At 39.6% G+C, this 19,647-nt stretch overlaps 1 protein-coding gene across 4 annotated transcripts in view; it reads right to left on the reverse strand.

Moving 5' to 3' along the window:
• Positions 1-19,647, reverse strand: part of NAV2 (neuron navigator 2) — a 401,751-nt gene that overhangs the window by 141,071 nt on the left and 241,033 nt on the right. For all 4 annotated transcript variants that reach the window (XM_005150568.4, XM_005150566.4, XM_005150567.4 and 1 more), the window contains exons 2-3: positions 18,189-18,306; positions 14,180-14,232 (exon numbers count right to left, since the gene is read on the reverse strand). In XM_005150568.4, coding sequence (XP_005150625.2) covers positions 14,180-14,232; positions 18,189-18,306 — 171 coding nt within the window. The remainder of the gene's footprint in view (positions 1-14,179; positions 14,233-18,188; positions 18,307-19,647) is intronic.

Below are 19,647 nucleotides of genomic sequence, written 5' to 3' on the forward strand. Positions count from 1 at the left end.
CACTGTACCTCAACATTGCAGTAGAGGTCTTGTAGTGGCTTCACACATAGTTTCTCATCAAGCTACCACCAAAGCTCTGTTGTCGTCTTCAGAAGATGCAGACGGATGCCTGCTGCCCCCCACCCCAGACCAAAGCACTGTTTTGGTTTTGGACAACCTGATCTAGATGAAGACGTCCCTGCTCATTGCAGAGGGCTTGGACTAGATGAGATTTGAAGGTCCCTTTCAACCCAGACTATTCTATGGTTCTCTGCAAAAGCCTAAGCTGAGACACCTTAAGAGGCTGCAAGGAACAACATTTTAGGAGATACCATATTTCATGTGTGGTTGCACAGAAGACTTGGATAATACCATTGAGCAATTTTTTATTTCATCATGATAATCAGTAAGTGACAAAATAGGGTCTCCACGTATGAATAGCTTGCAAACATTAATTTGTTAATTCCCAAAACATCACAACCAAATACTGCTTCCACTTTATAGACATGGAAGGATGCAGACAGCAAGCCCCACATTTGCTCTCAATGAACCACCTTTCTTCTATGAAGTTTGAAGACATCAAAAGGGAATGTGAAAGATCCACTTTCCCTCTCAGCTCCTGTCTGCCCTCAAAACATATACAAGTGAGGGCTGTATGGCATTCTGGAGGCTGAGCTCTCAGCCCTGACCTGCACTTTCCATCCTTGTCAAAATAATAAAGTACAAGGGAAGCTGCCACAAAACCTCCAGTATGGATTTCTCTCATGGTACTTTCGTGGGTTGGAACTAGATGATCTTTAGCTCCTTTCCAACCCAAATAATTCTGTAATTCTATGATTTACTGTCTATAAACTTAACAATAAAGGCATTGTCTTCTACCAGGGAAATAAAAAATTTACTGGCATCACCTAAATGTGATTTCAACAATTATAAACGCTGATACACTCAAAACTTTCATCAAACTCATTATACTTTGAGAAAGATATACTCTGTATTTCCAAACCCAGACAGACACCAAAGAACACATTTCCTGTCATACTCAGACCTTAAAGACTGTAGCAGGGGGCAGTTCAAAGGTGCATTTATTCACAGTTCAAGATGATATGACAGTCAATCTCTACCCATTTCCTTCCTCGGTGCTCAACAACCCTTTCAAGTTTTCAACATGTCTCTTTGAGGTGTTTGCGACTCTGCCAGAAAGCCAAAGTTCACCTTTGCAAGAATAAACACCACATAAAAGCATCGATCCAGTTCTGCTATCCGCACTTAACAAGCTGCAAGAACATTTCCAGTCTTCCACAGCTGTGGGTAGATGTCTCCTCTCCTAGTAAGGAGAACTCCTTAAGTTAGCCAGTAATGATAAGCAACACCTCATCTCCACTCCAGGTTTACAGTTGTAGAAACTCAAACTAGCTCTTTCAGTCCTCCTCTGCATCACTTTCCAGGTCCCTCATTTTTGCTCAACCTCTCCTTTAAGACAGAGTGACCACCAGATTAGGATTTATTTCTGGGTAGCAAGTTCTTCATCTATGCCCTCATTCTTGGTGCTACGTGGTAGTCCTTGCTGACTTCCTAAGCTCATGCTCATTGCAGATCTGATCCAGATTCAAGCAGCCCCTTTTAAAATCACTACCATTTCTTCTCTGGGACAAAGCCTTGGGTTTTACTGAGCATTTTAGCCATGCCCAGACTAAGGGATGACCCACCCATCAGAGCACTAATGCTTGAGGTGTGTATGTGGATCATGGGTTGAGTCACCTGGACCTCACTGCCATAGAAAAAAGACGGACAGGCTACTTTGCCACACCAGTAGTGTTGCCTAGCTAAAGCCTGTGAGAAACAGGCACTTTTTGGTGCTGCACTGGTATGGAAAAAGAATGGGTGAGGGGATGGAATAGAGTAATACAGAGAATGGACTGTCAAAAAACTACGGTGCATTACAGTCAAGAACTTGTAGGAGTCAAAATATTACAGAAAGAGGAAAATATCCTATGTCAGTACTTAAACCTACACATGATGAAATACAGTGGTAGTAACAGAGGCTTGCAAAAGAAACTTCTGGTAGGAAACCAAGGTGCTTCCCACACAATGACTGGCTGGTGGCCTACACAAAAGTGATTTGTGACTGCTATCCAGCTCCAGTGGAAAAGGGCTCATGCTCACTTGGCACTCTGGTGTCTTGTAAACAACAAAATGCTCAACCAGGAAGCTGTCTTCCAACCCTCCAAAATGCTAAGAATGAAAACAATGATTTTGAGATGTGTGAGGGAAACAATCACTCTTTTTTCAACACTTTCAAAAAATCAACACTTTTTTCCTACTGTAAAAACAAAGAAAGCTACTGAAAACTTCTTGTGCCAAAGAGGTGTGAATGCTATTCTGTGGCCACTAGCCTTAGCAAAGAGCCCTAAGCTTGGATGGATTAGTCTAATGCATTAGAAATCATGCTGTTTATTTTAAAAGAAGCATTTCCAACAGTGTAACATTTAATTAATTTCACCTATAAAAACTCCAACAGATGATTCTGTCTCTAGTCTGTGCTGTACTAACATAAGTGCTAACTATTTATAATCTGCAAGTAACTGTTCTATGGAGAAGGTACATAGAGGGTTGGAGACAGCAAGTTAGTCTGAAGTACTAGCATGGTAGTCATACCATTTAGATGAATTTACCTAGGATAGAAGTGAAGCTCTCAGATAGATCTCAGCTAAGCAAAGACCTTGTGACCCTGCGCTGCTGTGAATTCCAACACAACAGAGCTGCATCCTTGAAATTACAGTATTCAGCAGCAAATCATCACTGAGACTCTATGGGTTCATTCTTGGACAAGTCTATGTACCACTTAAACCCCTCAAAAGTAGATACAAAAAGACTGGATTTGCAAAGGGGAGTGTGTATTTTCTTTTTCACTGTGAGCAACAATCGGGTTTTGGCTGACAGTTCTGATTTCCCATTTGCTTTGCCAGCAATATTTAACAGAGCAGAAACAAAACGGGAAAGATGGCAGTTGGATGCTCTCATTTCCCGCTTACCCAAAATAGAGGAAAGCTGTGCAAAAGGACAAGGAAAGCCAAGGACAGATATCCACAATGATTATCTCACTCTGACACATGACTAGGAGTGTCCAAAACTGAGCCCTGCCATAGGCATCAAGCGAATTTGCAATCTTGAGCTGCTGCATAAATAAACCATTTGAGGCGTAGTCAACTCTCAAAACCCAGTGTCAGTCACACACCCTATATGATGGGTATTCCTTCTGAAATGCCCCTAAATGCCAGGCTAGGACAGCTGAGCCCATACCTAACAGCAGCCCTTCCCTGGGGGCTCCCCCTCCTTTCTTACAATGAGGAGATAACATGAAGACATCCTGGCTAAGGAGTGTACATGCCTAACTTTCAAACACCAGACCAGCATCAGTTGCTTTGTTACACCAGGAAGCCCATCAGTTTCTTGGTGGAAAACAGGATTAAAAGCTACTGGTCACACATACTTACTGATTTCTAAGTACTTTTGTAAAGGACATCACCACACATTGTTGGGTTTCGTTCTCACCAGACCTGCATGCTCCTTGTTCCTTCCTAGCTTCTGCAGATACACACAGATTTAACTGCTTCACTGAATTCCTATGTATGGATAAGAATGCTTCTACTTAATGCTTATTTCACTGTAACTTTCCCAAGTATTACTCAGATTAATCGCTATTCTCACACGTACCCTACAGCAATTCGTGCATTTCCAACAGCACAAGCCACAAAACCCACACAAATTTTGCTCTGATCATATAATAGTAACTTCAACTTCTATTCTTGTCAGTGCTAGAAAGAAAACATGCCCTAGCCTGTATGAACAGAATAGGGAATGTAAGAAACAAAATGAAGCCCCAAAACAAATATCCCCATCTTGTAAATGGAGACCCATGGGTGGGCACCAACAGATGCTGCACATTGACTATATCAGATAAAGACTTTAACATGGAAATGGTCTACAGCCAAAGCTGCCAGTCCAGCTGCCAAGTCAAACACAGGGGATAAACTATCAATAGTCCTGCTCTTGTAAGAGAACAGATGTTTTCCTCCAAGAAAAAAAAATATCAGTATTAAACTTATGGCAGGTTCCTTCACTTAGATACCATAGGAAGTTATGATGCAAGACCTCTGCTCCCAGCTTTTCCAGTGATAGATGGTGAGTTTTTCTAAGCTTATCCAGAAAACCCATTACTTAAATATAAGCCAGTGTTCTCCATTTAACTTGAGGCTCCATATTATGTCCAGTATATCAGTTTTCAAAGGAGAAAAATAAGATTGATTTCATTTGCAAGTTTTTCAAGTTTCACAAGACTTCATGCAGAAGAATTCCAGCAGAATTTACATATAACACAGAAACAAAGAAAAAGCTCACCACAAGCTGTTTCTTAAGGCAAAAATCTATATCTTGTCTGTATTTTCAGATCAAGCTTTTACACTCAGTATTTTTATACCATAAAGTTTAGGAAGAGCATAAACATCGACAATCCTTACAACGCTGGAGTTTTGGAAGAGGGATGGTTCTCCCTTCAAATAATATCTCATTTGCACTACTTCCTGAATATATATATATACACACACACACACATCAGAAATACCAAGACAAATTCCATTTTCCCCATAAGGATATAAATACTATTATTGCTGTGTATAAAATAAATCTTCTTTAGTACTTATCCCAATCAAGATGTATAATTTTTAAAAGAAAATAGCATGCCGCTTCTGACTATTTGGAAAAAAGCCTCTGTCAAAATTAACTTGGCGGCTATCTTAGAAATAATAGATGGCATGTAAGGACAAATGAAGTTAATTCATACTCTGAAGCCAGGCTGCAAGAGATTCAGCCACTGAAATAAAAATCTATTATCATGAGTACAGTTTTCACATAGAATCATAGAATGGTTTGGGCTGGAAAGGACCCTAAGATCACCCAGTTCCAACACCCCTGCCATGGGCAGGGACAGCTTCCACTAGACCATGTCGCCGAAGAGTTGATTCCCTGTCCACTATAATTGCATTACTTTGGGTTTTTAAAGAAAAGGACAGTTTGGGCACTAACCTAAGGCTAGAGAACTAGCCTAAGCCTCATCTCTTGCATCCCCTCTGCTATAACCCTGGGTAAAACCTTAGGTTTCCTATGCTTCAGCTCTTCCTCAGGAAACAATGGGACAAACATTCAATATTCACTCAAAACACACCTAATAGAGAGAAAAATTGGGGCTGTAAGCCCTACAGAGAGATGCGATGCATGCTGACCAAGATTTCTAATCACATCAAAGAGCACCCAAAGGGTGTTCTTGTATTGTGAATGGTTTCAGGCAATCCTGGACAACTCAAGTCCTGCCAAAGCTCATCTGGTCTGGGAGAGGTAAATGGAAGGGTTTATAGAAATTGTCTCAATTTAGTTTAAAATTCAGCCTTCTAGGTTTATTTAGTCAAAACTGTTTTGGTTTTTTTTCCTACAAAAAAAGATTTAAAAAGGGTATCTCTTTGACAAAAACTTCTTTGACAAATATACCTGGAATTAAAATGTTTAGATCAGCTATTCTGGATCAGGCCTTAGAGATATTTGAAAAGTTGAAGTGGATAATTTGTGCATAATTTGAAAATTTGAGACAACCTAAATTATGCTGAATTAAACAACAACAAGGTCAGCTTGGCACAACAAATACCACCGGAGTCTCCTGCCTCTGGACAACCATTCATTCAGGATATAGATGAACTTTTTGCTAGTCTCAATAAACACTTGACCAGATTCTACACATACCACACTAACTACATTATTGGCATTAAATCTCTGTTTCTGTATAAGTGAAGTCAACAGTAGTTGGGGAGAAACCATGGCGGTGCTCAGCAAACACATGATGGGGAGAATAGTGAGTCCCATGAACAATTAATTTCCACTTTCCCTGGTTGCTTGCAGAAGTCTATTTTCTACCTGGGGTTTTCCGACTGAAAGTTATGCTTTGAAGGCTGTGCAGTTGGGATTAAATGTAAAATATGATTGGTATCTAGTGAAGATGGACTTCTTCCCAAAACATCCTGGAATTCTACTAAAGAGCATAAATGCTTAAAAGGGAGGATTGATGCTAACCCACACAATGCAGGAAACACTGGCTCTTGTGCACTGTTGTATTTCCTCTAATATTAGCTCGAGTGTTGAAGGCTCTGCTTGTCACTAATGTAAATTTGCAGCAGAAATCCAGAATTTCACAAAACACATGTAGCAAGAACTGCACTGAAAATGTTACGACAAACAGCTTTTAGCTGAGAAAAAATGTTTTGTATTAACACTGCTGCACTTATTAAATGAATAATTGTAACAAGAAACCAACCTACCAATCACAAGTTTATTTGAAGTAATGCCAGTCAATTACAGATTCACTCTCAGTGCAAGGGTGATGACAGCGTACCAGTCAAGTATCTGGTTCTGTTTATTCAAATACACACAAGTGGATAAGCAGCAATGGTCACCTCAGGGCTGTGTCACTGCAAGGACCTCTTGCAATAGAGAACTCAGCAGTTGCTGGTTCCTAAAACAGCTCCATGGGAAGGGAGCTATGGCTACAGCCTGTTCCCAGACTGACATGTATACTGATATCTTGAGGCCTGAGGGCGACAGCTTCACCTGTTCCCAAAGGATTGATTCCGGTAGCTAAAGGGGCATCAACACATGTGCCCCCTCCTTCCTTGCACATCCAGGATCCTTTCTGGGATCCTGGATAACATCTCCTACTGAAATCCTCCTGCATAATTGCATCTGACTAGCACAATAGTACTGTTTAAGTAGATAAAAATTATCCTACATAAAAGGAAAAAGAATATTTTTCTGTATATCTACCATCTTTGCTGACTAATTAAAATAACCATCATCACACACAGTTATAGTGCATAAGCAATGGCCTAGATAACATTCACCCTCTATAAGAACCCTAACTGACCCCTGAGAGACTCCATACAGCATGTAGTCACCGTGCAATTTTTGCTAATGGCACCAGATTCAACAGTGAGTTAATATACTCCTCTGCACCTAGTAGAGCTTCACCAAGAAAACACCATGAAGGTGAAGACAGTCTTTAACATCTTCCATGATTTCCCATTTTTTCCCCATTTATACAAAACATAGCAAGAAGCTGTGTGTTTGCAAAGGACTGCATAAAAGGTATATTTATGTAATAATTCTACATAAGTAACAGCCATGGCAAAACCCAATTCTTTTTCTAGGCTGTAGTGCAGGTGTAAGTACGTAAGTGGAAGACAAAGAGATCTCCACATGCATATGTGGAATGACCCTGGTCCTGTAATGCATCTACTGCTTCACGTATTTAGTCTACACAGTGGGGAGAACCACAGGTGTTGGAAATGGCATAATTCAGATTAACAGTGAAACACATGAGCAAATAGAATCTAATTCTGTCTTTGTAGTTAACCTCACATCTTCCAGATTTTCCATAAAAATTACTTTTTCTCTGTTGCTCCTTATGGAACCTCACACTTTTTCAGAGACACATGATGTCTAAGTTCTTACATCACTACAGGGCAAAGAATTAGAGCACACCATCAGGGACCATGAAGATGATCCTGTATGGGAATGACAGACAGCCTGTCATCAGCAATACCTCCAAAGGTACCACATACAACCACCCAATGGACAAAACAGTATGTACATACTACCCTACCTCCCATCTCCGCAAGCAGTAAGGGTTTGGAAGCCCTTCCCTCCAGAAATTAAGCAAATACCTGTCCAGTGACACTTTATCATGCTTTATGGCAGGGAGATGTTTTTACTAGCTTTTCCCAATCCAGTTTAGCTCTATTTGTCATGTTATTTTCTACATGGGACGATGGTAGGGGTGTGAGGGTGGCTTGTGATTTTATTTAGACTACAAGCTCTGCAGCACAGAAACCTATGATCAAACTGTGCCTGTCTCACTGATGCCAATACACAAATGAGTGTATACTCTCACACAAAAAAAGTGTGAGAGAATAACAACAGTCCAAATTCTTGGGGGGGGGGGGGAGTGGGGGGATAAGAAACAATAAAATGAATCTTAACAAGGAGCAGTAGTTATTATGAAGTAAGGAAAAATGACATCTAAGTACAAGTAACCTGGCAGATGACCTCTGTGGGAAGTTGTTCTTGCATACATGACAACACGGGTTCATACGTGATCAAGAGAAACCCAGGGAGCTTAGAGAAAATGCTTCAAGCATTCCTAAACTCAGTATTTGGCCAAGTGCCTCCACAGGCAGTTTAAGGAGCTGAGCTGGCATCTGGCACAGCTCTGGGTGACATCTTGCCTCCATCTAACCTTCAGCTGTGAGTAACATACCACGGGTGAGGACCTAAAGATACCCATTTGTTAACTACAGCAACATTCAAACAGATTCAATTTCTGAACATCTACTGTAGTGAGATACAAACTCCCCAGACAAAGCAGGGGGGAGGCTCACCAGAAGACAGAAAAGTTCTCATTACTGCACTGCTCAAAGCAACCTTGGAGTAGGATGACTTGAAACGATATGGCTATATTTAACCACTGGGATATGTTTCCAAAAATCCTCTACCAGGAATTTGCAGAGGAAAAACATGCTTGTGATGCTTTTGATCTCTTCAGCAGAGCTGAATTAGCTGAACATGCCCAGGCAGCAGAGTCCTCCTCTGCTCTGGGGAACAACCAGACCTCAGCCCCACAGACCCAGAGGGGTTTTTGCACCCACCTATGGCAACACTTATACAACACTGGGTTTTTAAAAATGCTCCAAATCTTTAGAGGAACAGGTTAAAGTGGATGTCTGCTCTTGAGAAACAAAAGCAAAATTATTTTCCATGAGAAAAATGAGAGTATTTCCTTTTTTCCCATTTCTATGTTAATTATTTACACAAAACACATCAGCTCACCCACTTAGTGGGTATTACACACACGTAGTTTGCTGTGTGGGTGATGCAGATGGTTTCAGCTCATCTTATTCCTGCCAACTAACTCATTAATGTGTTCCCAGGTATACCCTTGAAGTATGGGCTATATCACACCAGCATTCACCTTTATAATTTCAATTCACTAAAATGTTCTTTGAGAAAAAGAACACAGAAATATGGTCAGCATGTGCCATAGGCACAAACTAATGAAGATTTCAACTTCTCACACTCTTTTTGTTAATAAAATAAAGACTCAGAGCAGAGGATGAAGCTGGCAAGGGATACCTGGCTGGCAAGTGGATACCTGGCTCTAAAAAGTGAATTAAAACTCCCAGCACCATGCACTTCAAGACTATGGTCCTTGCCAGACTGGAGAATATTCATACAAACTGTTCTTTGACAGTCACATACATGACAGAACAGCTCATTTTCAGAATACAAAAAAACAGTCAAATACTAAAATAACAGTTGAATTGCCATCACTGAGGTAAGGAAAACACAACCTTCACCTTGGCTTTCATAGAGTCCTTGGGAAGAAATGCAGACGGAAGCTGCAGCACAAAATTCTTTTACGACTGCAAGATAAACAGTAGTAGAAAGACTGGGCAGTATTATTTTACTGGTTCAGCTTGATATCTGCATCAGAAAGATTTGTGAAGAACTTCTGGTCAACACACACAGAAAATAAATACCTCCTTTTTGTTATTTGATAACTGACACTTGTATACACAAAGTGGTCATCCTTAAAAATAATACACCCCAACTGCAAACCCACATGCAAACCAGTTATTTCCTCCTCTATTTATAGGAGGGAACTGTGGTGTTGCTTCAGCCTACATGCCTTTCTGTTGCTCCAAATTCTTGTTTTGGGTGTCCCATATTTCCCCCAGCCTAGCATGGAACACTGAAAGAGTCTGGTGTACCCTCCTACAGATCCCTCAATCCCTTCCCTTCAGCACTGACAGCTTTGCTACCACCCTGCTCCTTCAGGCTTCAGTAGCAAGGGTAACACACCATCACTTCTCAGACATTCACACCTAACATTCCAGTTCTTTCTAGAGCATCATCACCTGTCATTATTTCTTTCATTTTATTCTGAAACTTCAAAAAAATAAATCTATTTTCTCATTAGTCTCTTTTCACAATTTTTTCTTAGATATATATATATATATAGGTATATAGATATGTCTTATCTCTTTCCAATGGCACACTAAGTATACAGATATGTCTTATCTGTTTCCAATGGCACACTAAGTATTTCTTACCGTTACATTCAAGGTGGAAAACCCCCTCTACCTGTCCTGCGAGTCACCTTGCTGGTACATCTTTTATCCTTTCTTCCAGTGCCATCTTCAGCTGTGTTTCAGCTTTTGCCTGTGCCTGTCAACATATCCCTTCACCGGCAAGTGTCTGACTTCAAGTTCACATTTTCAACATTAGCTTCCTTTACTTGTCTCTCTCCCCAGCCACTTCTAGTCTAGCTGATATGGATGTTTCTTTCCTTCACCTCGCTCTCCACTTTCATGCTCTGATTTTTCAGATGTCTTATCCTTTGCCTTTCTCTTATATCATCTATTCTCCACCATTATCCTATCTGTTATGATTTATCACTTACACGTAATGAGTAACACAACCACCTCCCTCCCTCTCTTCACCATGCTATGCAAGAATACATAGCAATATACAAGAAAATGCCCAGCTATCATACTGTGCCAAAACACTGCCTGTGAAACCTCCTTCCAAACCTGAGCATTTTACACATTTCCTCACAGACAGAACACAGTTCCTGTAGAACAAGATTTCAACAGGCTGTCATTATAACCAGACTTGATATACAACATACAGCATATAACAGCTCACTTAAGCACTCTTATTTTTTGTTTATCTTATTACAAATATAAGTGATATGAACTCTTTTCAATAGGTAACATCTGCAAAGATCCCCAGATCAATAAGGATAATTCTAGAAGGGCAGGTATTAAACAATACCTTCTATATAGTCCAGATTCTGCAGGATGCCAAATGTTGAGCTCTAATATCATCCCAAAACAAGAGGCAAATTGAAAGAAAGGAAGTAAAAAAAGATCTCTTGTCCTTCTATAACCAAGTGGTATTAGCAGAGATGACCCTATTCGGGTTTATTGACTTCATTCTGTTTTTCATTAGCCTTCAGGAGTGGAAGCTAGTCTTGTTTTGCCCTCCTTCACACAGTTATCAAGAACTAAGCCAGTATTATCTGAAGCTTCATTCTAAAAATCCAAATGCAGTTGTGGTGATGGTCTCCAAACCTTCTTGGTCCCAGAGGCTCTGCTCCATTCAGCTACACCCTCTATTAACCACAGGATTTTCCACATGCCAGCTGGAACTAATCATCTCAATTACAGGCTTTTGTGGAGAGGAATAGCTACAGTACAAAAATAGAGAGGTTTGGAATAAAAACACCACCCTGAAATAGGTCTTATGCAGAGGACAAGATACAGCATAGATTATATAGAAGCCAGCCAACTCTTATCTGGAGCAAAGGAAGACAGGAATACTCCCCAAAGCAGACAAACCAGACGAGATGACAACAGGGGATAGGTTCTCACCTAAGTGATATTTCATTAAGCCAGTGGGGGTCCTTATCATGTCATTCCTGGCACTGGGACAAAGTTGATAAGCACTGATGGTCTCAAACAGTTCTGCAGTACTAAATTTAATTTGACAAGGCTTATTAGCACTGGCTTTGAGCCTGACAGACCCAAGCTGTCTCTAATGCTCAATTTGGGCGAATTTGTATGATGCTTTCCAATTGTGGAGCAATGGAAACAAGAATGCAAAGAGACCTGATCTGGCTCTGTGCTGAGCTCACTAAGGTTTGGTGGGCTTTGTTGGTTTAGGATTGTGCCACATAAAAGCAAATATACTCGCTTTCACACACCTTTCAATGGCTTTGGGAGATACAGACGTGCTCCAGCTTTCTAAGCTAACACATCTGGCTGGACGTGAGCTGGCTCTTCACTATTCAGCTCACATGTGTGTTTGTTCACAGCGTCAAACAAAGTGACCACAGGGGGAAAGACAATGATACAAGGCTTCCCTCTGAGGTCTGTTGTATTTCTATTTAATGAGCAAAGTCAAACATTCATTTACAGTGTCTCCCAAAAAAAATTTACTCATCTTACAGACACTGCCACCTTACAGACACTACAATAAAGACACCTGCAGCTGACAGATTCACTTGAAAATGTAAGAGCAGACATCACCTGGTTCAGTGTTTGAACTGACTGGACAGCCTTGCCTCTTGTCACCTCTCAACCAGAAATACCAAACACAAACACCAACCCTCACAATCTGGAGAATGCTTGTAAGCTCTAAGAGGAAAGTGCATGGAAATGCAGAGAATGAAGACTGCTGTATCTAAACAAACACTCTAACATACTCATATTTTCCGGGAATGCAGGAGATCTGCAAAAGGGTTGTCTCTTTAGACACTGCAAGCAACTGTATGAACACCACCTCTATGAAGACACTTAGGTTCTTGCTTTACTATCTTTACTGTAAGATGATAAAGAGCTCTGTAAGTATGCACACTGAATAAAAGCAAGCCAAGAGCATAATCCTTGGTTTTTTGTTATGTGAGGGAAAATTGCCAGGTGTGCCTTGCTATGACTGATGCACTAGGTCTCATGAACAGGGGACACAGTCCCACTCACCACCCTCCTGAATGAGCAACAGGAGTAATACCAGAGGAGATTGCAATGCAGAGCAAACACTTCTTTCTAGTGATCTTTACAATTCCTGATGCAGCACATAGAATCCCATACTGGTCTGAGTTGCAAGGGACCTTAAAGCTCATCCAGTTCCAACCCCCTGCCACAGAGACACCTTCCACTAGAGCAGGTTGCTCCAAGTGCCGTCCAGCCTGGCCTTGAACACTGCCAGGGATGGGGCAGCCACAGCTTCTCTGGGCAACTTGTGCCAGAGCCTCAGCACCCTCACAGGGAAGAACTTCTGCCTGAGATCTCATCTCAATCTCCCCTCTGTCAGTTTGAAGCCATTCCCCTTGTCCTGTCCCTACAGGCCCTTGTCCAAAACCCCTCTCCAGGTTTCCTGTCATCCCCTTTAGGCACTGGAAGCTGCTCTAAGGTCTAAGTGACTGTTAGCTACAACACCCTGGAATTTGTTATAGGCTCCAGTCCTGAATGAAAAGCAGCTCTTCTTACGATACACTTGTGGGACACTAAATTATAGTAATTGTCAAAATTTCCTCAATTATTTATACTCTAGACAGCTGCTGTGGCTACAGCAAGAAGAGTAACCAACATCTTTCAAAGCAGTAAAAAGTAGCAATGATAAATCTTTTAGACGACTTTGAGCAAGATTCATAACTGCGGTTTCTGACTGGCAAATTCTCATCAATATTCAATCTTTCATTTAACTATGTGAGTGGTTGTAGGCAGTTGGGAACAGTCATAAACATGACCAACATGAAAACAGCTTCACATGCAGGGCAGATAATCACATAACCCAAAGTGAGCATTTGCAAGGCAAAGGGATGATTTTGGAATTGATATTTTAAAATTATTTTCTCCTCAAGATACAGAAGGAAATAACATTCTTTAAAGTATTATAAATGTTAAGCACTCCTCTTCTAGGATCAATTTCTTGTTATTTGCATTCCTAGTGAAGTTCTGCCTAGCTTCAGTAAGATATTCATGAAGTACTACATGCTTTTAATTTCGCTGCACTCATTTTTGGTTCTCCAGCTTTAATTATTTTATATAAGCAAGATAACAACCAACTTGCTCTACAAATAAAAACTTGGCAGTCAAACCCAAGTTGCATACAGTAAACATCTTAAAGTTTGCAATTCGAAATTTGTCCATGGAGTGTATTTTGATAATGTTTTTATTTTCAAAGGATATAGGAACTCCTAATCCAACTTGAAATCGATAGCTTATTCTGCTTTTTCAGTACTCCTCTCTATATTTTTATACATTCCTGTGTAATTATGAGGTACTTCAGAAATATAAAATACTGATTTTAGTATTTAATTTTAGTGAGAACAATACTGATTATTAAGTATATAATAAATTGAAGGCCTTATTCAGCTACTGTGGAGAAAAGGGCAAAAACTAATATTAATGCTCTTCAGATTACACCTTTGCTCTCACTGCTGTGAAAAACTAACTAAAACCTCTTAGCAGACATTGAAGTCACACACTCTCAGTTCTCAACCACATACACACAAACAACAGACCACTTTACTACTTACCATTTGAGACCTATTTTTGGGGCAGCCATTGATGTCTTCAATCTTTTCATTTGCTGAAAAGCAAAAAAGAAAAAAAAAAGAGGAAATAAAATAAAAGCTATACCAAAGACATTTATTCCAGTTATCCCCAGAGTACTTGCTGCTAGCTAAATCAAGGGGTTCAGATGGTAGCTGTCCAGTCAAAGGGAATGTGTGAATTACTGAGACCATCAAAATGAAAGCAGCTGCAGTTTTCTAGCAAGTCATGCCTGCAGAGACAGCTGGGGGCAGAAAACAAGTGGTCTGACAACATCTTGTGCCTGAGGGGTAACTCCTTTAAATTACAAAGAAGGTTTAAACTCTAGAAGCTGAATACTGCTGGGTGGAAAAGTCAACGTGATCTGTGTATGGATAGTGAACATAGGTTTTAAAACTATATGAGAAATTTATGATCAATAACTAATTTTTTTATTATTTTTTATTTTTTAAGCATGAAGCACTTTGGAAGCTTCTTGCCCACAGCTTACAGGAAGAAAAATACAAAGTTCCGATCTTTCAAGTCCCAAGTGAAATAATGAAGTTGCTGAGGTGGCTAAATGTTTGCCTTAGTCTCAGATTGCTGAGTTTCACATTTAGACCCTGAAATGACTTGTGTAATGCACTGAAGACCAGTTATAATCAAAGTCTGGTTTCCTACAGTTTTTTCACTGTAATAAATGTCGTTGTTTACAACTCATTTGATGACTAACAGACTGGCCTCCCATTGATTCTTGTATTAAAAGCTTTATTCTACCAATCCCATATTCTTAGGATATGAGTCAGAACTTCAGCTCACTTCACATCTTTCTTCAGTTAGGAGTATCAATGTCATACCCAAAATATGGTAGGAATTATCACTAGAGAACTCTGGTAGGTTTGATCCCAGGATTCTGGTTTGAAATACAAACCTGACACCCTTCCCTGCAAATGTAACACTACAATTTCCATGAAAACAGCTACAGACAAAGGCATACATATATATAGACAAAAGGCATAACAAGTCACAGCATATATTTGAATAGCTGTCTGGAGCAATCACAAGTGACTTTTACAAATATCTATTCTGTTTAAGTCCGTGCAATTAATTGCAGTCAGAGCACAAGTTTCCCTAGAATATTTATATATACCTGTAAGACAGGCTATCTTGGCATATCCACCACACCTACACCAAAAAATGTGCCCATCACCTCCTATAAAGCTGTACTGATTGCCCAGCACACTCCTGTGCACATTTTCCTTTTAACTGAAACTAGTTTTATATAGCTGAATAAGTACTTAACACTAATTCTGTGTCTGCATCCCTTTTTAGAAAGCCATGGCTTTTGTATCTGATCTGACTTTAGTTGTAGCAAATCAATTAAAAGAATGATAGAATGGTTTGGGTTGGAAGGGATCTTACAGCTCATTTAGTTCCAAACCTCTGCCATGGGCAGGGTTATCTTCCACTAGACCAGGTTGCTCCAACCCCTGTCCAAACTGGCCTTAGTCCATAAAGTATCCTAGGCATCAGTAGGAAAAGTCCTGTCAGACTGGGCCGAAGTTTAATTTTAACGTAAATTCTAATTCTTGAAAATCAAAGGCTCTCACAGGGAACCAACTGACATTTTGATGTACTACTGATTTCAGAGCATGCATATCTGCATTTAAAAATTTAAATATAGCTACTATGCTTATATGGCATTATTAAGGCATCTATTACTTGCATATTCTTTTATAGATTCAGATTTTGAGCTGAAATAAATGAGAATGCTATGAATGCTTTTTAATTGACTATATTATCATTAGCCACTTTGAAGTATGAAGATTAACTCCTCTGAAGTCAAATGCAGTGACGTTTGGTTTCACATCTTTTTTAGATTTGCTCCTTGTTTGGATGCTAAGGTCAAAGAATTACATAGTTATTACTCATTTTAGAGCTTTCTTTTTACATACATACAGCTATTTCACTTAGATAAGCATAAAGGATTGCAATCACTATCTTGGCATAGTCACTAAGTCTTATGGAGGCTTCAATAAAAATACATATATATATATATACATATATATATATATATTAAAAAAAATTAATCACATTCATTCTTTTTCTAGGTTTGGATATTAAGTAGTATTTCAATATCCACAGTGTAAATCTTGGGTGGTGAATACAAGAAAAACTATTACTAATAATTAAACTTGAATCAATTCCAGTGACTTTGAATGATCTAGAGATACTCCAAGCACATGACAAAAAGGCGGTTCTTCATGGCTGCTTTTACACATATCACACCATAACATAAAAAGAAGTCTTCTGAACTGCATATAGATTTCTTAATATGCAGTCTTGGTTGTAAGAATAAGAGCTTGTATTTTGCAGGCTAGTGTTGAAGCTGCTTCTAGGTGTGAAAGTTATCACGATTTTAGTGACAATGAGATGCAATGTGCCTAAGGCCATACTCAGCAGATACAAATCACTTTCTTCACTGTTAATTTGGAGGATTCAGATGAGTGTTTAAATCTGAACTTTCCTTCACATGGAAAATGTTCTCTGAAAATGAAATCCTTCAGCTTGAACTGTAACTTTGGAAGCTTGCAGGCCTAATCTTAAATATTAGCAAAAAGGCAGCCCTAAGAATGGCTGAGAAAATGCAAAGGCGAATCAAAGCAAATATTACAGTACGATTTCTGTCTAATTTAGAGGGAGGAATCTGCATTTTGTAAGAGTTTTCACGAGTCAGTACTCAAACAGCTACATTAGGTATTTGGTACAAGTGGGTTCACATTTTTCATGTTTTGATGGTGGGATTGTTACACATGTGGAAGCTTTCTAAAGCAGTGTTACTCAGGGTAGCTAGATAAGCCTGTAAACAAATCATTGCCTGCTCCTGGGTTTCCAAACATTTTCCCTACTAAAGGAAACAGATACAGGTTGAACCACTGTTCATAATGAATACCTGTCAACACACAGTTTTATATCTCTGTAGGAGCAGGTCTGTAGAATGCTACTGGAATACAACATTGCTCTACAACAGAGTTAAAAAAATTTTTTTGATGCATTCTAGTGCAGTTCTAGTGGGGTCATTGGAATGATGCCTCACAATTGCACCCAAGAACTCGGCTTGCAGATTTGTACCTTACATTAAGGAACTCCCTCATTTACAGCATCTCAAACATAAATATGCATGCACTGATGTCTTGTTATTTCACTGCTGTCTTCCTAATTTGCATCTCAAATCTGTCAGTTTGCTTCCAACAATAGCTGTCCTAATTCCCATTAGCAGGCTTTCAGATTCCATCCATCTCCACTGGGCTATGCAGGAGATTTGGCATGCCAAGAACCAGATGGATGAGCCTCTGAAGGAACTACTGAAGGATTCAGACACTAGGGAAGAGGGACAATATGCAGCTTTACATGTGGCCAATGGAGAAAACAGTTTAGAACCCTCATTTCTATGAGCATTAGGGCAAAAATGAGGGAATTAAAAGCTTTGCAGCAATGAGCCCATATTTGAGATTTGGGCTAATGATGCATTATTTTCCTCATTTGAAAAGTCATTATAAAATATTTCTTTTTCTGCCATTCAAGAATTATATCCCTTCTCCTTTCAAAGCTGTATATATGGATTTTCCATATCCAGCTGGAGGTTCAAGACAGCAGGCCAGTATCACTGTGAATTATGTTCAGACCAATCCCCAAAAGGTATCAGAAATGAAGATAAAGGAGGATAACAGCATTGTGGGCAGAAAAAAAACCCGCATTCATAATTTGCTTTTTGTAGTATTCAGCCATGTGAAGCAACACTGCTGTGTCAGGAGATCTTAATCAGCAACAACAAATATTTTTTCCACTACACTTTAAGACAAGGCTTTATCAAATTAATTAGCAAAGTCTCTGAAGGAAAATTATGTATATAATTCCATGCAGTTTGATGGATTCCCCGCCCCCCCTGGTGTGTATGCAGAAGTTAGAGACAGTGAATTTCTGAGCAAGCTGATACAAAACCAGGTCACTCACCTACAACCTGGATTATTTCGGCTAATAATACTCCATCAGTCACATCTTGCTGTAGATCCTTTATCAATCTCTTGTGGCCAGATTTTGCTAGATAGTGATTTGCCCAATCTGTATATATCTGTTAGAAAAAAGATAAACAAAAATAGTTAGTCATAGTGCAAACTTGAAAAAGGAGAGGTCTTTGTTTCTCTCAGTACCTGAGGGGCTGTTTTAAGATCATTGCTTTTTTGCTCTTTGAAACAAGTCAACAAAATTCAAATTTAAAGTATTGTGCAGATGAAGTATTCAGCTTACTATAGTAGGGCTTCTCCTATCCAGAAATCTGAAATCAAAACTTACAGAAGACGACAGAAAAACTCTTAACCATGTTACAGCTTGAATGGATCATCATGCAGTCAAACTAAACGTTCCATGGCAGTAGTAAGTCTATAGAAGAGATATCAATTTCCACCTAAGTAATTATTTTTGCATTTTCCCTTTCACATTTCTTCTTTCCAAGAACCACTTCTGGGAGGTATTAGCCATATAGCAACTTCATTTTTAAGAAACTACTTTGTCATATTATCCAACTTTTCACAATGGCCTGTAGGGACAGGACAAGGGGGAATGGCTTTAACCTGACAGAGGGGAGATTGAGATGAGCCCTTAAGCAGAAGCTCTTCTCTGTGAGGGTGCTGAGGCACTGGCACAGGGTGCCCAGAGAAGCTGTGGCTGCCCCATTCCTGACAGTGTTCAAGGCCAGGTTGGACAGGGCTTGGAGCAACCCAGTCTAGTGGAAGGTGTCCCTGCCCATGGCAGGGGATTGGAACTGGATGAGCTTTAAGGTCCCTTCCAAACCAAACCAGTCTGGAATTCCGTGATTCTAAAACCCTACCAATTCCAGTAAATTCCATCTCACAGGTTAAACAAGGCCATTACATCGATTTTCATCTCCCATGCAAATTTCAAATCATTGGGATTTATTTGGAAACGTATTACCTGAAACCTAAGCATGCAAAGCTGTCAAAAATGTCTCTTTAATCTGCATTAACTACTGCTCCCTGCATTCTAGCACAGTTTATCCAAAACCACCAGAAAACTTACAGAATCTTTTCCTGCTAGGTTATCAAAAAGAAGGAAACACACCTGATTAGGAACTTGGAACATTTCTTGTTCTTCATACAGGACTTTTTTCTTAATGTGACATTTACATTCAAAAGAAATAAAGTAAAAACTACTAAGTAACAGAATTGTACCTATTAAATACCAAAATATTAATAACCACCCCTACTCAAAAGTATATGGGAAATACCTGCATCTCAATTCAGTCTATCAGTAAGTAGGAATAGATTCATTGTGCTTTCTAGAGCATGACCCATGCCAATCCTCCACAGTCCTACAAATCACCACGTACTGAGAGGATTTTTTGGTGGTGTTTTTTTCAATTAAAGCACTAAGCTGGTGACAAACACCTCAGACA

This window comes from Melopsittacus undulatus, chromosome 8 (genome assembly GCF_012275295.1).
Source record: "Melopsittacus undulatus isolate bMelUnd1 chromosome 8, bMelUnd1.mat.Z, whole genome shotgun sequence".
Taxonomy (NCBI): Eukaryota; Metazoa; Chordata; class Aves; order Psittaciformes; family Psittaculidae; genus Melopsittacus; species Melopsittacus undulatus.